Genomic DNA, 18,009 nt, shown 5'->3' with positions numbered 1-18,009 from the left:
TACAAAAAAAATTGTTGTTTCTTTTTCTCCCTTACTTTTCCTTTCTGTCCTGCTCTAACCAAGTTTGTCGACCTGTTCTACAAATCCCAAAACTCCATCATGAAAAGTCTCCAGAGAAAATACACGATTAAACCCAAAACTCCAACTTCCAACGTAGACCCTCGCTACCATGCCTCCTTCTCTGACATCAGGAGTCTACATTCCAACCTTCCAGAAATTGAAACCCAATTAGAGGAGACCAAACCAGACCTATTATTTTTAAGCTAAAACTGGTATTGGACCAACTATTTCCCTTGGTGAGTTTGTAACTAAAGGATACTCTAACTTAACATCAATTGCCATGAGTATGGAATATGTGCCTACATTAGAGGTGGCTTTCCATATCTCCAGAAAAGACCCTAAATTATCCTATATGTGCTTCCAGGTTGCACTTACTCACACCATTGCATTTATATTTGCCCTTTATCAGTCCTACAACAGTGGAGTTACTATCTTTAACAGCATATCTGAGAAAATTGACCATATCCTGTCTGCTCATCCTTTGGCTAACATTCACGTCTGTGGAGACTTCAATGTTCAGTGTGGAATAGTTAACCCATTCAAACAAGGCATGATGAGGGGAGGTTCTGTCATGATTTCTCTATTGCTTATGTCCTAACTCAGATAGTTCATGAAACCCACGCATGTGCCAGACACTGACGGTCAGTTTGCAAGTCTCAAAGATGTTTTTCTCACAACTTGCATTGCTATTTTCATCCTCCATTGTATCTCACTTGGCTGTATCAGTTAAGATAAAAACAAAATATAATAAGTCCTCAGATGTACCTCTCCATTGTACAGTATATTGAGATTTTATGGCTGACTAGGATAGCTTCCATACATTTATATCAGATCTACCTCTGTGTTCCATCTTTAAAAAGAATGTGTCCTCTATAATGTCAGGCCTGAAGGAATGGTTTATTGTAAGTATAGACTGCTTCATACCCTTCAAAAAAATTTCAGCAAAAACCTAACAGCCAGCCGTGATTCTCGCCAAAATGTGCTGCTGCCATTATGCACAGAAATCACTTTTCCATTGCTTCCAATATAATAGATGTACTGAAACTAAAGCCACTTTCAGGACTGCCAGCAACCACTGTAAAAAAAATAATAAAGAAAGCGAGAAAGGTGTATGCTTGATCCATTAAGTCAAAAGTAGCTCACCAGCGACTTGGTTCCCACTAGTTTTGGCAAATAACAAACCAGGTCCTGAATAGAAGCGTGCGCTCTTTCCCAGCCATCATCAATGGACATAAGATAATCTTCTCAGCATTGGACAAAACCAAACTCTTTGCCAAGAACTTTGCAGCTAATTCTACCCTATTCAGTCAAGCCCCCCCCCCCCCCTGTATTTGCTCCTGTATCTGAAAATACGCTATGTGACTGTTGTTTAAAGTTAGCAGAAGGAAAGGAGAAAAAGAAAGGGAAAAAAAACAGATCAAACAAACAGAGGTCTTACCACGTGTGTGTCGGGCAAGGTTGGGAGAAAGACAGAGAGAAATCAAGATGGCGTCCATAGTTTTAAAAGGTGTGCTCTGGTGGAAGTCACGCAAAATCATGTGGGAGACATGTATAAAAGGAGTTAACAGGTTATGTCGGTGAGAAGCAGACGATGAAGGTTGGTGTCAGTGATGATTTCAAACCCGAATGTTTTTATATTTTTTTTATTTCTTTATTTAATTTTGCTGTCCTAAACTAGGAATACTTCAAACTATTTTGGCAATGGCTACCGGCCTGAACAACATGATAAAGCCGTTCAATGGTGAAGGTGATGTGGTGGCTTGGTTAAAGATGGTCGACTGTGGCCCCCGGGCGCTTCGCCCTATGAAAAAGGCTGCAAGGGGAAACGGACAGTGAAATAACAGCAGCCCTTGACGTGGTGTTTCTGGAGTGCGGTCCGGTGGAAGAACTTCTAACCGACAATTGTACTGCGTTTAGATTGGCAGCAGTTGCGGATGTGTTAAAGAAATGGAATATGCATCAATTCTTTAGAGCTGCCTATAGACCCAGTGGCAACGGGATTGTAGAAAGAAACCACCGGACAATAAAGGCAGTGGCAGAGAGAGGGAACACATCAGCTGAGCAAGCAATTTATTGGTACAACATGTCACCTAGATCGGGGCAAAAGCAAGGGACAGTTCCACACGTGTCAATATTCAAATACTCCTGGAGGCATCCTAGGGTTGTGCCGGCAAGCAAGGAGATGGAGACAACAGGGACCGTCAAACTCAGTGACGAAGTATGGGTGAAGCCCCCACGGGTGCGATGTACCACACAGTGGAGCAGAGGATCCATAACTGGGAATAATATTAGCAACAACGTTGTAGTAGATGGAGTACCGAGACATATTCTTAATATCAGGCCAGTGGAAAATGAAACGGAAAGCGATGTGCAGCGGGAGAATGGCGAGACACTTCAGAAACCAAGTAGGGAAAGACGATCGCCACAGTGGATGAGGGATTATGAAATGTGATCCAGAGATCAGGGAGGCATGTTTTTTAAAGTTAGCAGAAGGAAAGGAGAAAAAGAAAGGGGGGAAAAAACAGATCAAACGAACAGAGGTCTTACCGCGTGTGTGTTGGGCGAGGTTGCGCGAAAGAGAGAGAGAAATCAAGATGGTGCCCATAGTTTTAAAAGAGATGCTCTGGTGGAAGTCATGCAAAATCATGTGAAATCATGTGGGAGATATGTATAAAAGGAGTTGACAGGTTAGGTTGGTGAAAAGCAGGCAGACAAAGGTTGGTATAAGTGGTGATCTCAAACTTGGCGGTTGTTGGCTTGCAAAGACGAATTCTTTTATATTTTTTTATTTCTTTATTTAATTTTGCCGGCCTAAACTAGGAACACTTCAGCGACATACAAATATCTGTGCATGATGTTGCCAAGCTAATCAAAAAACCTTGATTCCAGTAAAACAACTGGCCCTGATAGCATTTCGATTATAGTGCTGAAAAAGCTTCAACCAAAACTAGCTTCCATACTTACAAATCTGTCTAAGCTTTGTCTTAAGGAGAATTGTTTCCCAACACCCCGGAAAACGTCCTCAGTATGCCTTGTATTTAATAATCCAGGTGATCGGTCATCTCCAATAAGTCTCCTGTGCGTCATGAGTAAGTTGCTGGAATCCATGTATAATAGAAAAGTAATCAACCCCCTCAGCAAAAATAACCTCATTAGTGACATGCAGTATGGTTTCTGTTCTGCTAGATCTACAGCAGGTGTGCTGTTATCTCATATGATAAGTGAATCTCTCAATGGACACTTCCTTTCTAGGGCAATTGCTTTTGACATATCAAAGGTCTTTGATAGGGTATGGCGTAAAGGTCTACTCCACATGGTCTCCAGCTACACTGTAGCTGGAAATATCTTCTCAATTATTAAATCATTTCTCTCTGATAGGTTTGTAAGAATAGTGGGTGATGGGCAGAAATCAGAAGCTCACAGTATTAATGCTGGAGTTTCTCGGGGATCTATCCTGGGCCCAACTCTCTTTTTGATCTACATCAATGATTTTCCAAATCGCATTCTAATATCATGCATAGACATTTATGCTGACGGTACTACCATCTATGGCAACACTTAAATGACAATATTCTCTCTGATTTTCTCTCCTCTGATCTTGAGCATGTGGTACAATGTGGAAAGAGGTGACTGGTTAATTTTAATACATCTAAAACCAAGCTTCTATTTTTACATCATCAATGCTCTGATCCTAGTCTGGCATCAATTGAAATGAATGCTCTCATCTTGAGCAGGCTCCATTTTTTGACAAAATTTTGGGTGTGAGCTTTACTCCTAATCTGAAATGGAACATGTACATTAAATCCGTTGCCAAGGTCACTGGATAAATGGTGGGATCATTCTACCGCTCCAGTAGATATCTCACTCCTGTTGCAATTCTCTACCTGTATAAGAACCAAGTACATCCCAGGATAGAATACTATTGCCACATCTGGGCAAGAGCTGCTAGAAGCAGCTTATCCTGTTTTGACAGAGTTCAAAATAGATTTTGTAGCCTAGTGGGGAATGCCCTTTTCTCTTTCCTGCAACCTCTTTCCCACAGAAGAGATGTGAGCCTGTCTCTGCTTTATCATTATTTTCATGGCAAGTGCTCGTTTGAGCTTCAAATCTATGGCCCCCCCCCCTTGCCAAACTTTCACAAAAAACACTTGTCTAGCTGAAACCACTATCAATATTTTCCTCTACTCTTTATCTGTGCCTAAACTTAAACATAGATTCCATGAACAAAGCTTCTTTCTTAGAACTGCACACCTGTAGAACTCTGTTCTGTTTGCCTGCTTTCCCACAAAATACAATATGGTCATCTTCAAGTCTAACATAAATAAGTTTGTGATGAGCCGTCCTCTTAAGTAATCCAATATGCAAAATTGCCACTACTAATGATTATTACAATATTGTCCCATTGACTACTGTATGCTCATAATAGCTATTATGACTTATCATAATTAATGTAATTATTATTACTTTCTCTAAACTTTTCAGGAATAATCTTGTTGCATCTTTAATATAAATTATATCCTGAATTATTCATACCTGCTAATTTTCATTTTTTATGAAGTGTTTAAATTTAATTTGAAGCTTTTGTGATAGTAATTTTTTTAATTAAAAAAAATTATGTGTATAAATATAAATTGTGTAAAAGTTTTGGAATCTTTCCTTGTTCAAAAGCATGTTTCTTTATTTGTTATAAAAACTGTTGGACATTTAGAATACAACAAATACATTTGTTGTAGAAATGAATTTCAGTCTTATTTCATTCCTGCTTAGAACTAATCCAAAAATAACTTAACATTTTGAAAATCCTAATCTTATTCAACTATTTTGAGATAAATTCCTGTTTAAGTTATGTTGCTCTCATTTTTTAATTATATCTTTAATTTATACTGATGGAATTTTTCAATATCCAATTACATGATTATATTTCTTGATTGATAAGATTTCTTTGTTTTTGCTATTGTGAATATGGCCAGCTGTTCTGAATTATAAATAACAAATATCTAGTTTCATCTTAATGAGAGCACTTTGTGATAATATGAAACTGTAAACCGACAATATCCTGTTTTATGAAAACCTATAAAGGTCAAAGCTATTGTTCTCTGAGCTACTTCTAAAAAATGATTAGATTTGAGTCAACCAGAAAGATGAGTAGAACAATCTGTTTACTGCCTCCATATGAGGGTGGGTTATGACACATGGTCAGTTTAATGTAGAGGATATTGAGCTCTCCAAAAAAGGGAGCACTTAAGGAGGATCTCTCCCCCTTCAGTTTTCTAGTTGAGAAACAAATTTTGTCTGTCTTTTTAAATAACTCCCTCACTAATATAATACCCCTGCTACATTGATGGAATGTACTGAAATTACAGATATCTTCTTGAGAGTAATGTTAGCTGTAACTTCCAGGAATTGTTTTATATTTTGGTCATTTTTTTTTTTCTGTGTTCTGCAATTGTAATATTGTTGATGTAAGATAAAGCACCATGTAGGTTTATTGCTTATTATTCTTTATGTAGCCTGTTGAAAAGCTGTGCCACCCCTTTTTTTTAATTTTTTTTATCCCAAATGAAATTCCAGAGAATGGAAATAAATAATTATTCTCCTTAAAAACTGTGTATTTTCTATCTATTTTTTTAAATGGTACTTGGTAGTTTTAGACACTTTTGTAGTGGAATGTAGGAAGATGTATTTAGCAAGATTATTAATCATTTTATCAATTCTCAGGATGACATAAGCATCCAGTTCTATGAAAAGTTTGTCTGTGAGTAATCTATCATTTTTTATGATAATGGTTAAAGATTCTTTATCAATATGAATTCGGCTCAGAAAGCAAACCAAATTTTTCGAGTGATGAACTGGGCTTGTTAAAATGCTTGACATTACAGCAATGAGCTTTTTTTTTACATGGGCATCACCACTTATCAAGGCTCAGAGACCACTCGAGGGTAAGGGTTAAGAGTGTACAGTAATTAATTGGACAATATAGTAATTATAATTAATGGAAATTCAGTAAATTTGTTAACTTAAGGTGAACGGCTCATCAAGAACTTGTTTACATTGGACTTGAAGACAATCAGATTGTAGTCAGCTGGAAAGCAGGAAAACGAAAGACAGCTCCACAGGCATGCACTTCTAAGAAAGAAGCTTTGTTCATGGAATCTACGTTTAGGTTTAGGCACAGATAAAGAGTGGGGGGAATTATTGATAGTATTTTTCAGCTAAACTAGTGCTTCTTGTGAAAGTTTGGCGAGGGAGGACCATAGATTGAAGCTCAGTCGAGCACTTGCCATGAAAATAATGATAAAGCAGAGACAAACTCACAGCATCTCTTCTGTGAGATAGAGGTTGCAGGGAAGAGAAGAGGACATCTCCTACGAGGCTACAAAGTCTATTTTGAACTCTATCAAGGCAGGACAAATCCTTTCTAGCAGCTCCTGCCCAGATGTGGCAGCAGTACTCCATCCTTGTATGTATCTGGCTCTTATATAGATAGAGAATTGCATCAGCAGTGAGACATCTACTAGATCGATAGAAGAATCCCACTATTTTTCCAATGACCTTGGCAACAGATTTGATGTACATGTTCCATTTCAGATCAGGAGTAAAGGTCAAGCCCAGAAGCTTGTCAAAACATGAGGCCTCCTCAAGACAGGAGTCATTCATTTCAATTGATGCCAGATGGGGATCAGAATGTTGATGATGTAAAGATAAACACGTTGATGATGTAAAGATAAACACGTTGATGATGTAAAGATAAACACGAATAAACCTAGAACCCCATGCTCCAACGTAGACCCCTACTACCATGTCTCCTTCTCCAATATCAGTGGTCTCCGTTCCAACCTTCCAGAGGTTGAAACCCAATTACAAGAGATGAAACCAGACATATTCTTCCTAAGTGAAACTGGCATTAGGCCGACCGCTTCTCTTGACGAATTCATAATTAAAGAATACTCTAACTTAACATCTAAATCTGACCCCCAAGATCGCTATAGACATGGAATATGTGCCTACATTAAAGATGGCTTTCCATGTAGTAGGGATATCTCCAGAGAATACCCTAATTTACCTTATATGTGCTTCTGGGTTGCACTTGCTTACACCACTGCATTTATATTCACTCTCTATCGCCTCCACAGCAGCGGAGTTACTATCCTTAAGAGCATATCTGAAAAAATTGATCACATACTGTCTGCTCATCCTTCAGCTAACATCCACATTTGTGGTGACTTCAATGTCCACAATGCGGAATGACTGACCCACTCTAACAAGACAGATTATGAGGGGAGGTTCTGTCATGATTTTGCCATTGCCTATGACCTCACCCAGATTGTCCACGAACCCACCCGAGTGCCCGATACTTCCGGTCAGTATACTAGCCTTCTAGACCTTTTTCTCACAGCTTCCCCTGAGCTATGTTCAAGTTCCATTCTGTCTCCTCTGGGATCTTCTGACCACGCAGTTGTATCAGTTAAGATAAAAACGAAATGCAATAAGTCTTCAGATGTACCTCTCCACCGTACTGTATATCGATACTCTACCGCTGACTGGAATAGCTTCCGTACACTTATATCTGATCTACCACTGCATTCCATGTTTAAAAAAGATGTGTCCTCCATAGTATCAGACCTGACCATACCATCCAAAAGATTCCAACAAAACCCTAACAGCCAGCAATGGTTCTCCCGAGAATGTGCTGCTGCCATCGCGCACAGAAATCACTTTTTCCATAGCTACTAACGTAATATATGCGCTGAGACTAAAGCTGCCTTCAGGACTGCCAGCAACCACTACAAAAGAGTAATAAAAAATGCAAGAGAGTTATATGCTCAGTCCGTTAAATCCAAAGTAACTGAGCAGCGGCTTGGTTCCCACCAGTTCTGGCAAATAGCAAAAAGGATCCTGAACAGAAGCGTGCGTTCTATCCCAACCATCATCAATGGACCTGAGGTCATCTCGTCAGCATCAGACAAAGCCAAACTATTTGCCAAGAACTTTGCAGCTAATTCTACCCTATGCGACGAAGGTCATCAACTCCCCGTATGTTCTCCTATAACAGACAACACGCTATGCAACATACAAATATCTGTGCGTGATGTCGCCAAGCTAATCAAGAACCTTGATTTCAGTAAAGCAATTGGCCCTGACGGCATTCCAATTATTGTGCTGAAAAAGCTTTAACTAGAACTTGCTCCCATACTTACGAAACTATTTAAGCGCTGCCTTAAGGAGAAGTGCTTTCCGACTCCCTGGAAGACCTCATCAGTTTGCCCTGTATTTAAGAATTCAGGTGATAAGTCATCCCCCTCTCAGTACAGGCCAATAAGCCTCCTGTGTGTTATGAGTAAGTTGCTGGAATCCATATTAAATAGAGAAATAGTAAACCACCTCAGCAGGAACAACCTTCTTAGTGACACACAATATGGTTTCCGTTCTGCAAGATCTACCGCAGATGTGCTGACGGTTATATCCCACAGGATTAGTGAATCTCTTGACAAAGGCTTCCTTTCTAGGGCAATTGCTCTTGACATATCAAAGGCCTTCGACAAGGTATGGCATAAGGGTCTACTTCACAAGATTTCCAGCTACGGTATAACTGGAAATGTTTTCTCGATCATAAAATCATTTCTCTCCGATAGGCTCATAAGAGTAGTAGTTGATGGGCAGAAATCAGAGGCCATCAATATAAATGCTGGAGTCTCTCAGGGGTCCATCCTGGGCCCAACTCTCTTCCTGATATATATCAATGATCTCTCAAAACACATACTTAAATCATTTGTTGACATCTATGCTGATGACACGACCATTTATGGCAACACATCAAAGGCCGTAAATGACAAAGTTCTCTCAGATTCTCTCTCCTCTGATCTTGAGCGCGTGGTACAGTGGGGGAGGAGGTGACTGGTTACTTTTAATGCGTCTAAAACCAAGCTCCTATCCTTACATCATCAACGCTCTGATCCCCATCTGGCATCAATTGATATGGATGGCTCTCGTCTAGGGAAAGCTCCTTGTTTTGATAAACTTCTGGGCTTGACCTTTACCCCTGACCTGAAATGGAATACATACATCAAGTCAGTTGCCAAGATCGCTGGAAAAATGGTAGGATCCTTCTTCTGCTCCAGGAGATATCTCACCCCTGATGAAATTCTCTATCTGTATAAAAGCCAAGTACGTCCAAGAATCGAGTACTGCTGCCACATCTTGGCAGGAGCTGCTAAATACAGCCTATCCTGCCTTGACAGAGTACAAAACAGGCTTCGTAGCCTATTGGGTGATGCCCTTTTCTCTTCCCTGTAACCTCTCTCCCACAGGAGAGACGTTGCGAGCCTGTCTTTGTTTTATCGTTACTACCATGGCAGGTGCTCGTCTGAACTCCAATCTCTGGTCCCCCCTTGCTAATCTTTCACGAAAAACACCCACCTAGCTGAAACCACTATACAAAAATTTTCCCCACTCCTTATCTGTGCCAAAAGCAAAACGTAGATATATTCCATGAACAAAGCTTCTTTTTTAGAAGTGCACGCCTGTGGAACTGTTCCGTTTGCCTGTTTCCCACCTGACTACAACCAGGATATCTTCAAGTTCAATGTGAAAAAATTCTTGATGAACCATCTCCTTAAGTAAGACACTTTATCAAAACTCCAACACTAACATACTGTACACACAATAACCCTTATCCCTGAGTGGCTTCTGGCCCTTGATAAGTGGTGACTACCTTGTAAAAAAAAAAAATAAATAAATAAAAATAAAAAATAAAAACTTGTAGATCAGGAAAAGAGTTGGGCCCAGGATAGACCCCTGAGGGACTCCAGCATTAATACTGTAAGCTTCTGATTTCTGCCCATCAACTACTACTCTTATGAGCCTATCAGAAAGAAATGATTTAATAATTGAGAAGACATTTCCAGCTATACCATAGCTGGAGATCTTGTGAAGTAGGCCTTTATGCCATACCTTATCAAAGACCTTTGATATGTCAAAAGCAATTGCCCTAGAAAGGTTGCCTCCGTCGAGAGATTCACTAATCCTATGAGATATAACTGTAAGCACATCTACTGTAGATCTAGCAGAACGGAAACCATATTGTTTGTCACTAAGGTTATTTTTGCTGAGATGGTTGATTACTTCTCTATTTAACACAGATTCCATCAACTTACTCATGACGCACAGAAGACTTATTGGTCTGTACTGAGAGGGAGATGATAAATTAGGAAATAGTGAAGATTCTTTTATTACATTGTGGCCCACTATTTTTAAACATTATGGTCTGATGTTGAAAGAAAATCCTATCAGAACACAAATCCTTAAAATGATTTGGACAGTATTTAACTGATTGTAAAAGCAAAGGGTTCAGTTTACAATGACATGAATTAGTGTTTAAAGTTTTCTAGGTTATAGTGATACTATCATTAAAAAGGTGAATTTTTAAGTTTACATCCTACGCAACTCCTTCACTGAAATAATTGTTAATGCTTCAATTTTTTTTCTAATAATCATGTATGTAGCAATGGGTTGAAGGTTTTGTGGTATGTTAGTGTGGTTAGTATATAAAGACCAGCCTTCATTACTAATAAATTTGAAAGTAGATTTGGACTAAGGTGTATGAGCAAGTTATTCTTTCTTTGTATAGTTTTTACAAGTAGTTCTACAAGCAAGACAGTGGTCACGTGAATAATACGGAAATGTGTTTAAACTTATAAACCTGAAGTCATTATGTCTCATAAATGATAGGGAAATCTACAGAAAAAAAAGCATTTTTGTTTTACTTGATAGATTACATCTATTGTTAGTTCATTATCAAAGTTCATAACAATTGTAATGTACCTTTGTGTATTTTTGGTCTATTCTGCCATTTGAACTTGAAGTATTGTGCAAGTTGTTATTCTGCTGAGCTAAGTCTAATGCAGAAGTTTGATTATAAGCTGTTTGTAGGTCTAAAAGTTGCAAACCTATGCTTGTAATGAAGACGTCTTGCATTGTTTTGTTGTTACATTATTTAGTAGTACCAACACCTCATGCATTCTCTATACAGTGTAAATATTTTATTGTATTTTCCAAAATTATCAGCATGAAAAGAGGGGCATTAGAAATAAAAATAAGTAAAATATATCTTTTTTTAAATCTGAAATTTGAAAAATTTTAAACTATATTTTTTATTGTGAAAAGTAATTTGTATATTAATATTTTTTCTCCAATAGTGATTGCTGTATTTTATTTGCCATTAGTATTTTGTACTATAGAAAAAGTAAATTAATGTTACTATTTTTTTAGACTCAAGCTGTACAGAAATGTATGGATGAAAAGAACTTTGAAGAAGCTGTCAGATTAAGAGGAAGGTAAGAAATGCATGGAAATGTTTCACTGTGTATCACAACTGCCTCTATTTTTATCTCTAAACATAATAAATTTGTGCCAAAAGGCATTTCTTACTAAAACAAAAAACAATCTGTTTAAAATATCAATTCCCTGAAATATATATTTTTTCAAAGACTAAAGAAATGAGTTAAGCTAGACATGACATTTATGATGTTATAAATACATATCTTTATTTTAGAATGCATCACCGTAAGAGTATAAAAAGTCTTTAGATGCTTTCAGTTTTATAAATGTGAAAAAAACAAGTCTTACCATGGGTGCTCAGCGAGTGAGTTCAGGCCAAGAAAAGGAAAAACAAAGATGGTGGCCAGCATTTTATTATGTGTGTTCTCGCATAATCTTGTGTGCGCATGAAGCTGGAAACTACAAAATGAGCTTCATTTCTCGGTGCTGAGCGATTCCAGATCGGGCAGGAGAGTAGGCGCAACGGGAGTGGAGATACTTTCTGAAATTATAATCCTTTTTTTGTGTGTTTGAGGTGACCCCCGCCCATTTTTCTTTTTTTGATTTACCTTTATAAACACATAGAAAAAAAAGAAGTTTGAATAGCAGTGTTTTCTCTAGTTAAGAAAATCACAAAACATTAGTGTAGCTAAATATAGGAGGTGCAGAAACATTTACAATTCATAATAAGCATAATTACTGGCATTGCATCAGAAATTTGATTGCTTCGAGTTCCAAGAGCCAGAGAAGTCCTACACAGCCAACTTTAGAAGGGTGGGGTGTTATGAAACATTTTCATTGATGGAGGCTAACTGTAGTTTTTATATTTAAAATAGCACATTTTTTTTTTTTTTTTCTGTCAAATTATGATTTTATTGCAATGTCAAAATGCAAAATATCAAGTTGAGGTAAATACTAGAGCCAATATATAAAAGTACCCAGAATCAGCCATATATGTAGTGCATCATTGAAGAATGTACTTTTAGAATTATAACTATACCATCACATTTAATAATGAAAAAATCAGAAAAATATGTCATATTTCAACAGAGAATTGAACTCCGCATTACTTCTTTGCCTGACTGAAATTTTATGCCATTTAATTTAAAAAAAAAAAATTTTTTTGCCCTTATAATCGCACACTTTGAGAGGGTATGAGAAGGTTTGAATAGCATTCTATTTAACAAAAATACCAAAAGTCGGGAATCATCCAATTTTTATAAAATTTTCAGTATTTAATATGACAATTTAATATCATATTATTGAAAACTATCTCACCCTTCAGACAGTTTTTGATCTAAAGTGATGTTTGATTGAATTTTTGACATGTACAGTATTCAGTCTAAACATAAATTGTACTATTTAATAATTTTCATTTTGTGGTTTGTAAATGGACGGAAGAGAATGGTTATTTTTAAGCCTCGCCTTTCAACAAAGTTATTAAAAAATGAATTTCACCCTGCTCCTGAACAAATCACAAAAATGAAGATAGCGAAAATTAACTTTATAAACTAACATTTTTAAAAATCAATGAAATCTTTCAAACTTTCTTTTTCATGAAATACTGACTGCCCCTTATTTTTCACAGAAATTAAAATATTTGTTTATAAAATATTCTGCATCAATAAAGAAAAAATATATATTTACATTTTCTTTTGAATAAAATTGATTTTTGAGATTTAAATCAAAACAAAACTCTTCATTATTTTTATTCCAATTTTTTTATTTCAAGGAGCTTTCAAAACAACTTGCTGACTTACAGAAAACTCACCAAACTGAGGCCTCCACAAGTTGCCGAGAGCCAAAAAATAGTAAAATCTTTTTTATAAATTTTTTGTTTTACCATGTAATGTATTTTTGTTCGAAATCTGTCAGAAATTGAAATATTTAAATACAATTTTAGGATTTAAATCATTTTTATTTTATATTTGTAGCAAGTTTTATAGATTCATGCTTATTGTATTTTTTTCTAAATGTATTTCTCTTTCATATTTTTTTTTATTAAAGTTAAAATCTACAAGATTATCAGTAGATTTAGGGACACAAATATATATTAGTTGAAAAATTTTAACTTTCATTTTGTTTATATATTCTTTATATGATATACAGACTAAAACACACTTTTACTTTTATGATAGACTAGCCTGTGTGCCCGGTGTTGCCAGGCAGATTTATTTGTTTCAATCAGTTTCACTTTATTTATACAAGAAAAACAGAAAAAAACACTGGAAGCCAGAGAATTTTTTAAAACTCGATCAAATGAAAGAGATGATATTCATCCGCAAATCGGAGATATTACGATCTAAGAAGTATAAGGAAAGTTCTCCATAAATGTAACCCCGTCGAGTAGGCCGAGGAAAAAAACTTTTTGCCGATATACACGAACGCACATGCCCAATTTTGCCTATTATATAATAGACTAACAGAGTGCCTGGCATTGCCCGGGTGTTTGTAGGTGTAAAAAAAAAATGTGGTGGCAGGCAGGCTCAAACCCTGACATGAAGGCGGAAAAGAAAGTGAAAGAAAACCTGACATCTTACTGCTATGCCATGACATGAGCGGAAGTGAAAAGCATTAAAATTTAGCGATGTTAACCATAGCGGATAGCGAAATAAAATTACACACTCAAGTCTGGCAAAGTTGAGTTGGAGAAATGAACGTTGGCTGGAGGCCAGCTCAGCTTTCCGCAGTTTCAGCTCCCCACAAAAAGGGAGTGTCCCCCGACATTGATCAAAGCTGATTGTTTTCTGGACATCTCGGCACGAAAGGCTGGGAAGCTGCCTTTTCTTTTGATTAGTTTCGCTTTTCTACGAAAAACATGAACAAGCACATGAGAGGATAGAATAGCGTGAATTTTATAAAAGTCGATCAAAATAAATGTAGATACAACATGCGTTCGCAAATCGTAGATATTATAATCTAGGGAGTATATAAAAAGTTCAGAAACAGTCCCCCCCATCACCCCCGAGAACCCCCACGAAAAAAGCCTTTGCTGGACATACAAAAACATGCGCGGCCGTTTTGTCTTTTCTATAAACGAGAATTTTGATGTAAAGTAATTAAGCAGTAAAACATGTTAATTACGAAAAAATGTAGTCTTACAGTTTAGTAAAGCTATTGTGCATTTGAAAATGGATGTGTTGTAGAGTGACTTTTTTATGGGATAAATTTTAATAAACTTTAATGCAAAAGAAAAAATATCTACTTTTCTTCATGAAAGTTTGGGTTCTTACGTGCTATATGTTTATAGGAGTTTATCTTAGCATGGATAGTAAGAAAACTATAATATTTTTGTAATAATATAGACATCAAATGAAAAGAAAGCAATTGCTGCTGTTTGCATAACTCCAAAGTGCTGAAGTAGTCAAAGGTATTTTGTGTGAAATTAATACACCTTGAAAACTGATTGGTCCTCGTATGACCAAATCATCTCAAAGGAGCTACTCTCTGCAATGAAAATGAATGTCAGTGTTTATGACTGCTACATGTTTATATTTTGAAAAAAAAAAAGTCTTTATTTTGGCTAGAATAAAAAAAAAATACAATTAGTACAACTAAATATATTGTCTTTTTTTTTTAGTTTTTTTTTTTTACTTGCTCCGGACTGCTTTTAAATTTCTACCATAACTACACCACAACAAAAACAATAACAAACATCTAGTAGAGGTCTATGTAAAAGTAGGTCAGATCTGTTCTCTACTGAATAATCGAAAAGAATATAGTCAGCTGTCTCTTTTCCACTCCTCCTGAACTGTTTCTATGTTGTTACCATGTATGCAAATGTCCATAGATCATTTAGAGGTACATCATATAGCTGCTATTTATTAAGGTGTATTGTATCCTTATGTTATTTAATATTATCAGATAATATTACAGAATTCAATATAATTGTGATTCATTTTCATGTGACTATACTATTTTAAATGATTCTGGATCCCAAATACTCTAAACATGCAAGTTTTATCTTTTTCCTTTCCCTTTGCCAAACTCAATCCTATTTTACAAAACCAAAAACAAAAACGATTTTTCTTGCTTCTATTTTTACCTTTATTTTCTTTCCCCAATGGGCCCAATAAGGTCAGCAGTTTGCCATGGATGACAACCTGTGATGCTTAAGAATCCTGGTAACCTGGGAAAGTGGATATACATACTGCAACCTTTCATTTTGGTTTTACCTGGGCTAGATGAGAGGTCGGAGAGGCTTGGTCCAATCAATTAGTTGCTTATGTTAAGCCCCCATCATATAAAACTTGCACTAACCTGTTTTAAAACAACTAATATTATTAAAACCTCAGCTCTCACTAATAAATAATCCTCAAAATATGATTGGAAATGGTGGCTGAGGATCAATTGATTATACTGAATTGGCTGTAATATCTCTGACATTTTTCAAAGTAGAATTGACAGAAAACAGGTGCTCTATATTCCACCAAAACTATGTAATTTCTGTAATGCCAGAGTGCATGGGTTTCCTCCCTGGCAATTCCCACAAAAAACTCTAAGCAGGTGTTGAGCAAAGGTGATTAAAAAAAAAATACATTAATCATTTTCTTCCCTAGAACCTTTAAGATACCATTCTCATGTCTCAGACATCTCCAGTCCAGAGAAAGAAAGAAATATGCAACACCAAAAATCCAATCTCCCCAAGAATTTCCCAAGATTCTTAGTAATCGAATTACTAGAAAAAAAAGAGGTGAATTATCATTCCTAATTGAAAAAATACTGATGACTAAAAGTAACCCAAAAACAATTTTAAGAAATAGAATCTTCTTGTTGAAGTAAACAACAAAATGTCCAAGCCTGATAAAAATGGAAAAATTCTATAACTATAGATGCAAATTTTTTTTTCACATGAGAAAAATGAGTGGTAAGAAATCATGAATTGTCCTTGGTAACAAAAGCACTAACAACTGTGTTAAAGAAACAACAATTGTTGACACATGTATAAAAAGAAACGGGCAACTCATATGAACAAACACATACAAACTTTTAACACTGCACGATTTCTAAAGAAATAAAAAAAATATTCTGGAAAATGTTGAGCAATACATTATAAAATAGTAATTTATCCTTTTATATAAATACTGAATACTAAATATTAAAAAAAAACAATTAAAATATTGTTTATTTTCAATTTAAAAGTATGTTGAATAGATTTATTTTTTGGTCAAATAAAAACCAATAATAATGCCTGTACAATTATGACAGCAGAGAAAAGATTTGGGACTATTTCTCTGAGCTTATATATACATAATTAAATTAAATTTATAAATTACTAACATGGAATTAGAAAAATTAAAAAATAATGGTAAAAGGGATTTTTGGAAACTAGCAAATAAAAACTTAAGATTAATTAGATTTGCATATTAATTATATATTATTAATGTAAATGTCTGTACAAGATGGGATATTTTCTTTTTAGAGATGAATTAAGAAGATAATTAATGAAGGAGATCTACCAAAGAAGCATAAGAAAAAGCAAATATGTAATTCATTTACCTATGGGAATTAATAAATTCAGAATTATTTCAAAATAGATATGTTTTCATTTATAAATCTTGTTTCTTTTATTAACTCAAATAGTATAGCTTTTATTGTTTATTCATTTTATCACTACTATATTTCTTGCAAATGGTTCTATTTAATTCTATTTTACAAAATATGTTATTAGAGTGGGTGCATTTGTGTGTGTATATATATACACACAAATAAATGATAAAAAGTCTATATTCCAAATTCCAAAATGTTGTGCACCTTACCTTTTATTTCTTTCAGCATGTTAAAACGTTCAATTCCTGACAGCTCCTGTTTCATAGCATAGAATCATTTATATAATTATATGAATTTTTAATCTATTATTCATCAGAAGAATAGGATCTCATCAACTTTAAAAGGATATAGGCATGATTAAAAAAATCCCAAGAGTAGTTGCAGTTGTGTTTTGTGATAGTTACACCATCTTTGATTTTAATATAGTCATTAATGCCATAACAACATAATAATATAATGTGGTTATATTGTTATAATTAACACTAAAATTATCTTATAATACTTTTTTAATTTATTATCTATAAATAGTTTATATTTATTTTCTTAGCTAATGTTAACAATGGTTAAATTTAGAATGTTTTATTTTTTTAAATTTATTTTATTTATTTATTTTTTTTTTTACATTTTCACCCCAAACATGGCACATCGCCACTTTGATGTAGGGGGCTACTATCAGGTACAGGAGTACTATGCAGGGAGTTGGGTAGCAAGATGTCAATTCACATTACACTTGAACTTCTGCATGTCAGTACAGTTGGGTAAGCAAGGACCCGAAAGGGAATTCCAAAGTCTAACAGTTCTGGGGAAGAAACTACAGGAGTAGAAAGCTCTCTTATATCTAGGGATCTCTATTGTGAAGGGGTGGGATTTAGCTGCTTGTCGGGTTTGTCGGGGTTATTTACGTTGAGGGGGTATAAGTGCTAGCAGTTCGTCGGAGCATTCATCATTAAAATACTTGTAGAACAGGCAGAGGGATGCAACATTTTGTTGATGGGACAGAGTCTGAAGTTTAGATGACAGTTCAGGACTTATCAGATTGGCGACTCTCTTTTGAACCTTGTCTAGGAGCGAGAGACTAGTAGC

The 18,009-nt window shown here is 35.7% G+C and overlaps 1 protein-coding gene across 5 annotated transcripts in view; it reads left to right on the top strand.

The window, feature by feature from the left end:
• Positions 1 to 18,009, top strand: part of LOC145296052 (ATP-dependent 6-phosphofructokinase-like) — a 224,438-nt gene that overhangs the window by 78,620 nt on the left and 127,809 nt on the right. For all 5 annotated transcript variants that reach the window (XM_080142108.1, XM_080142107.1, XM_080142111.1 and 2 more), the window contains exons 11-12: positions 11,329 to 11,393; positions 13,109 to 13,187. In XM_080142108.1, the coding sequence (XP_079998234.1) occupies positions 11,329 to 11,393; positions 13,109 to 13,187 (144 nt within the window). The remainder of the gene's footprint in view (positions 1 to 11,328; positions 11,394 to 13,108; positions 13,188 to 18,009) is intronic.

This window comes from Euprymna scolopes, chromosome 16 (genome assembly GCF_053919585.1).
Source record: "Euprymna scolopes isolate OS-2025 chromosome 16, ASM5391958v1, whole genome shotgun sequence".
NCBI lineage: Eukaryota > Metazoa > Mollusca > Cephalopoda > Sepiida > Sepiolidae > Euprymna > Euprymna scolopes.
This window is presented reverse-complemented; position numbering and strand designations above follow the sequence as displayed.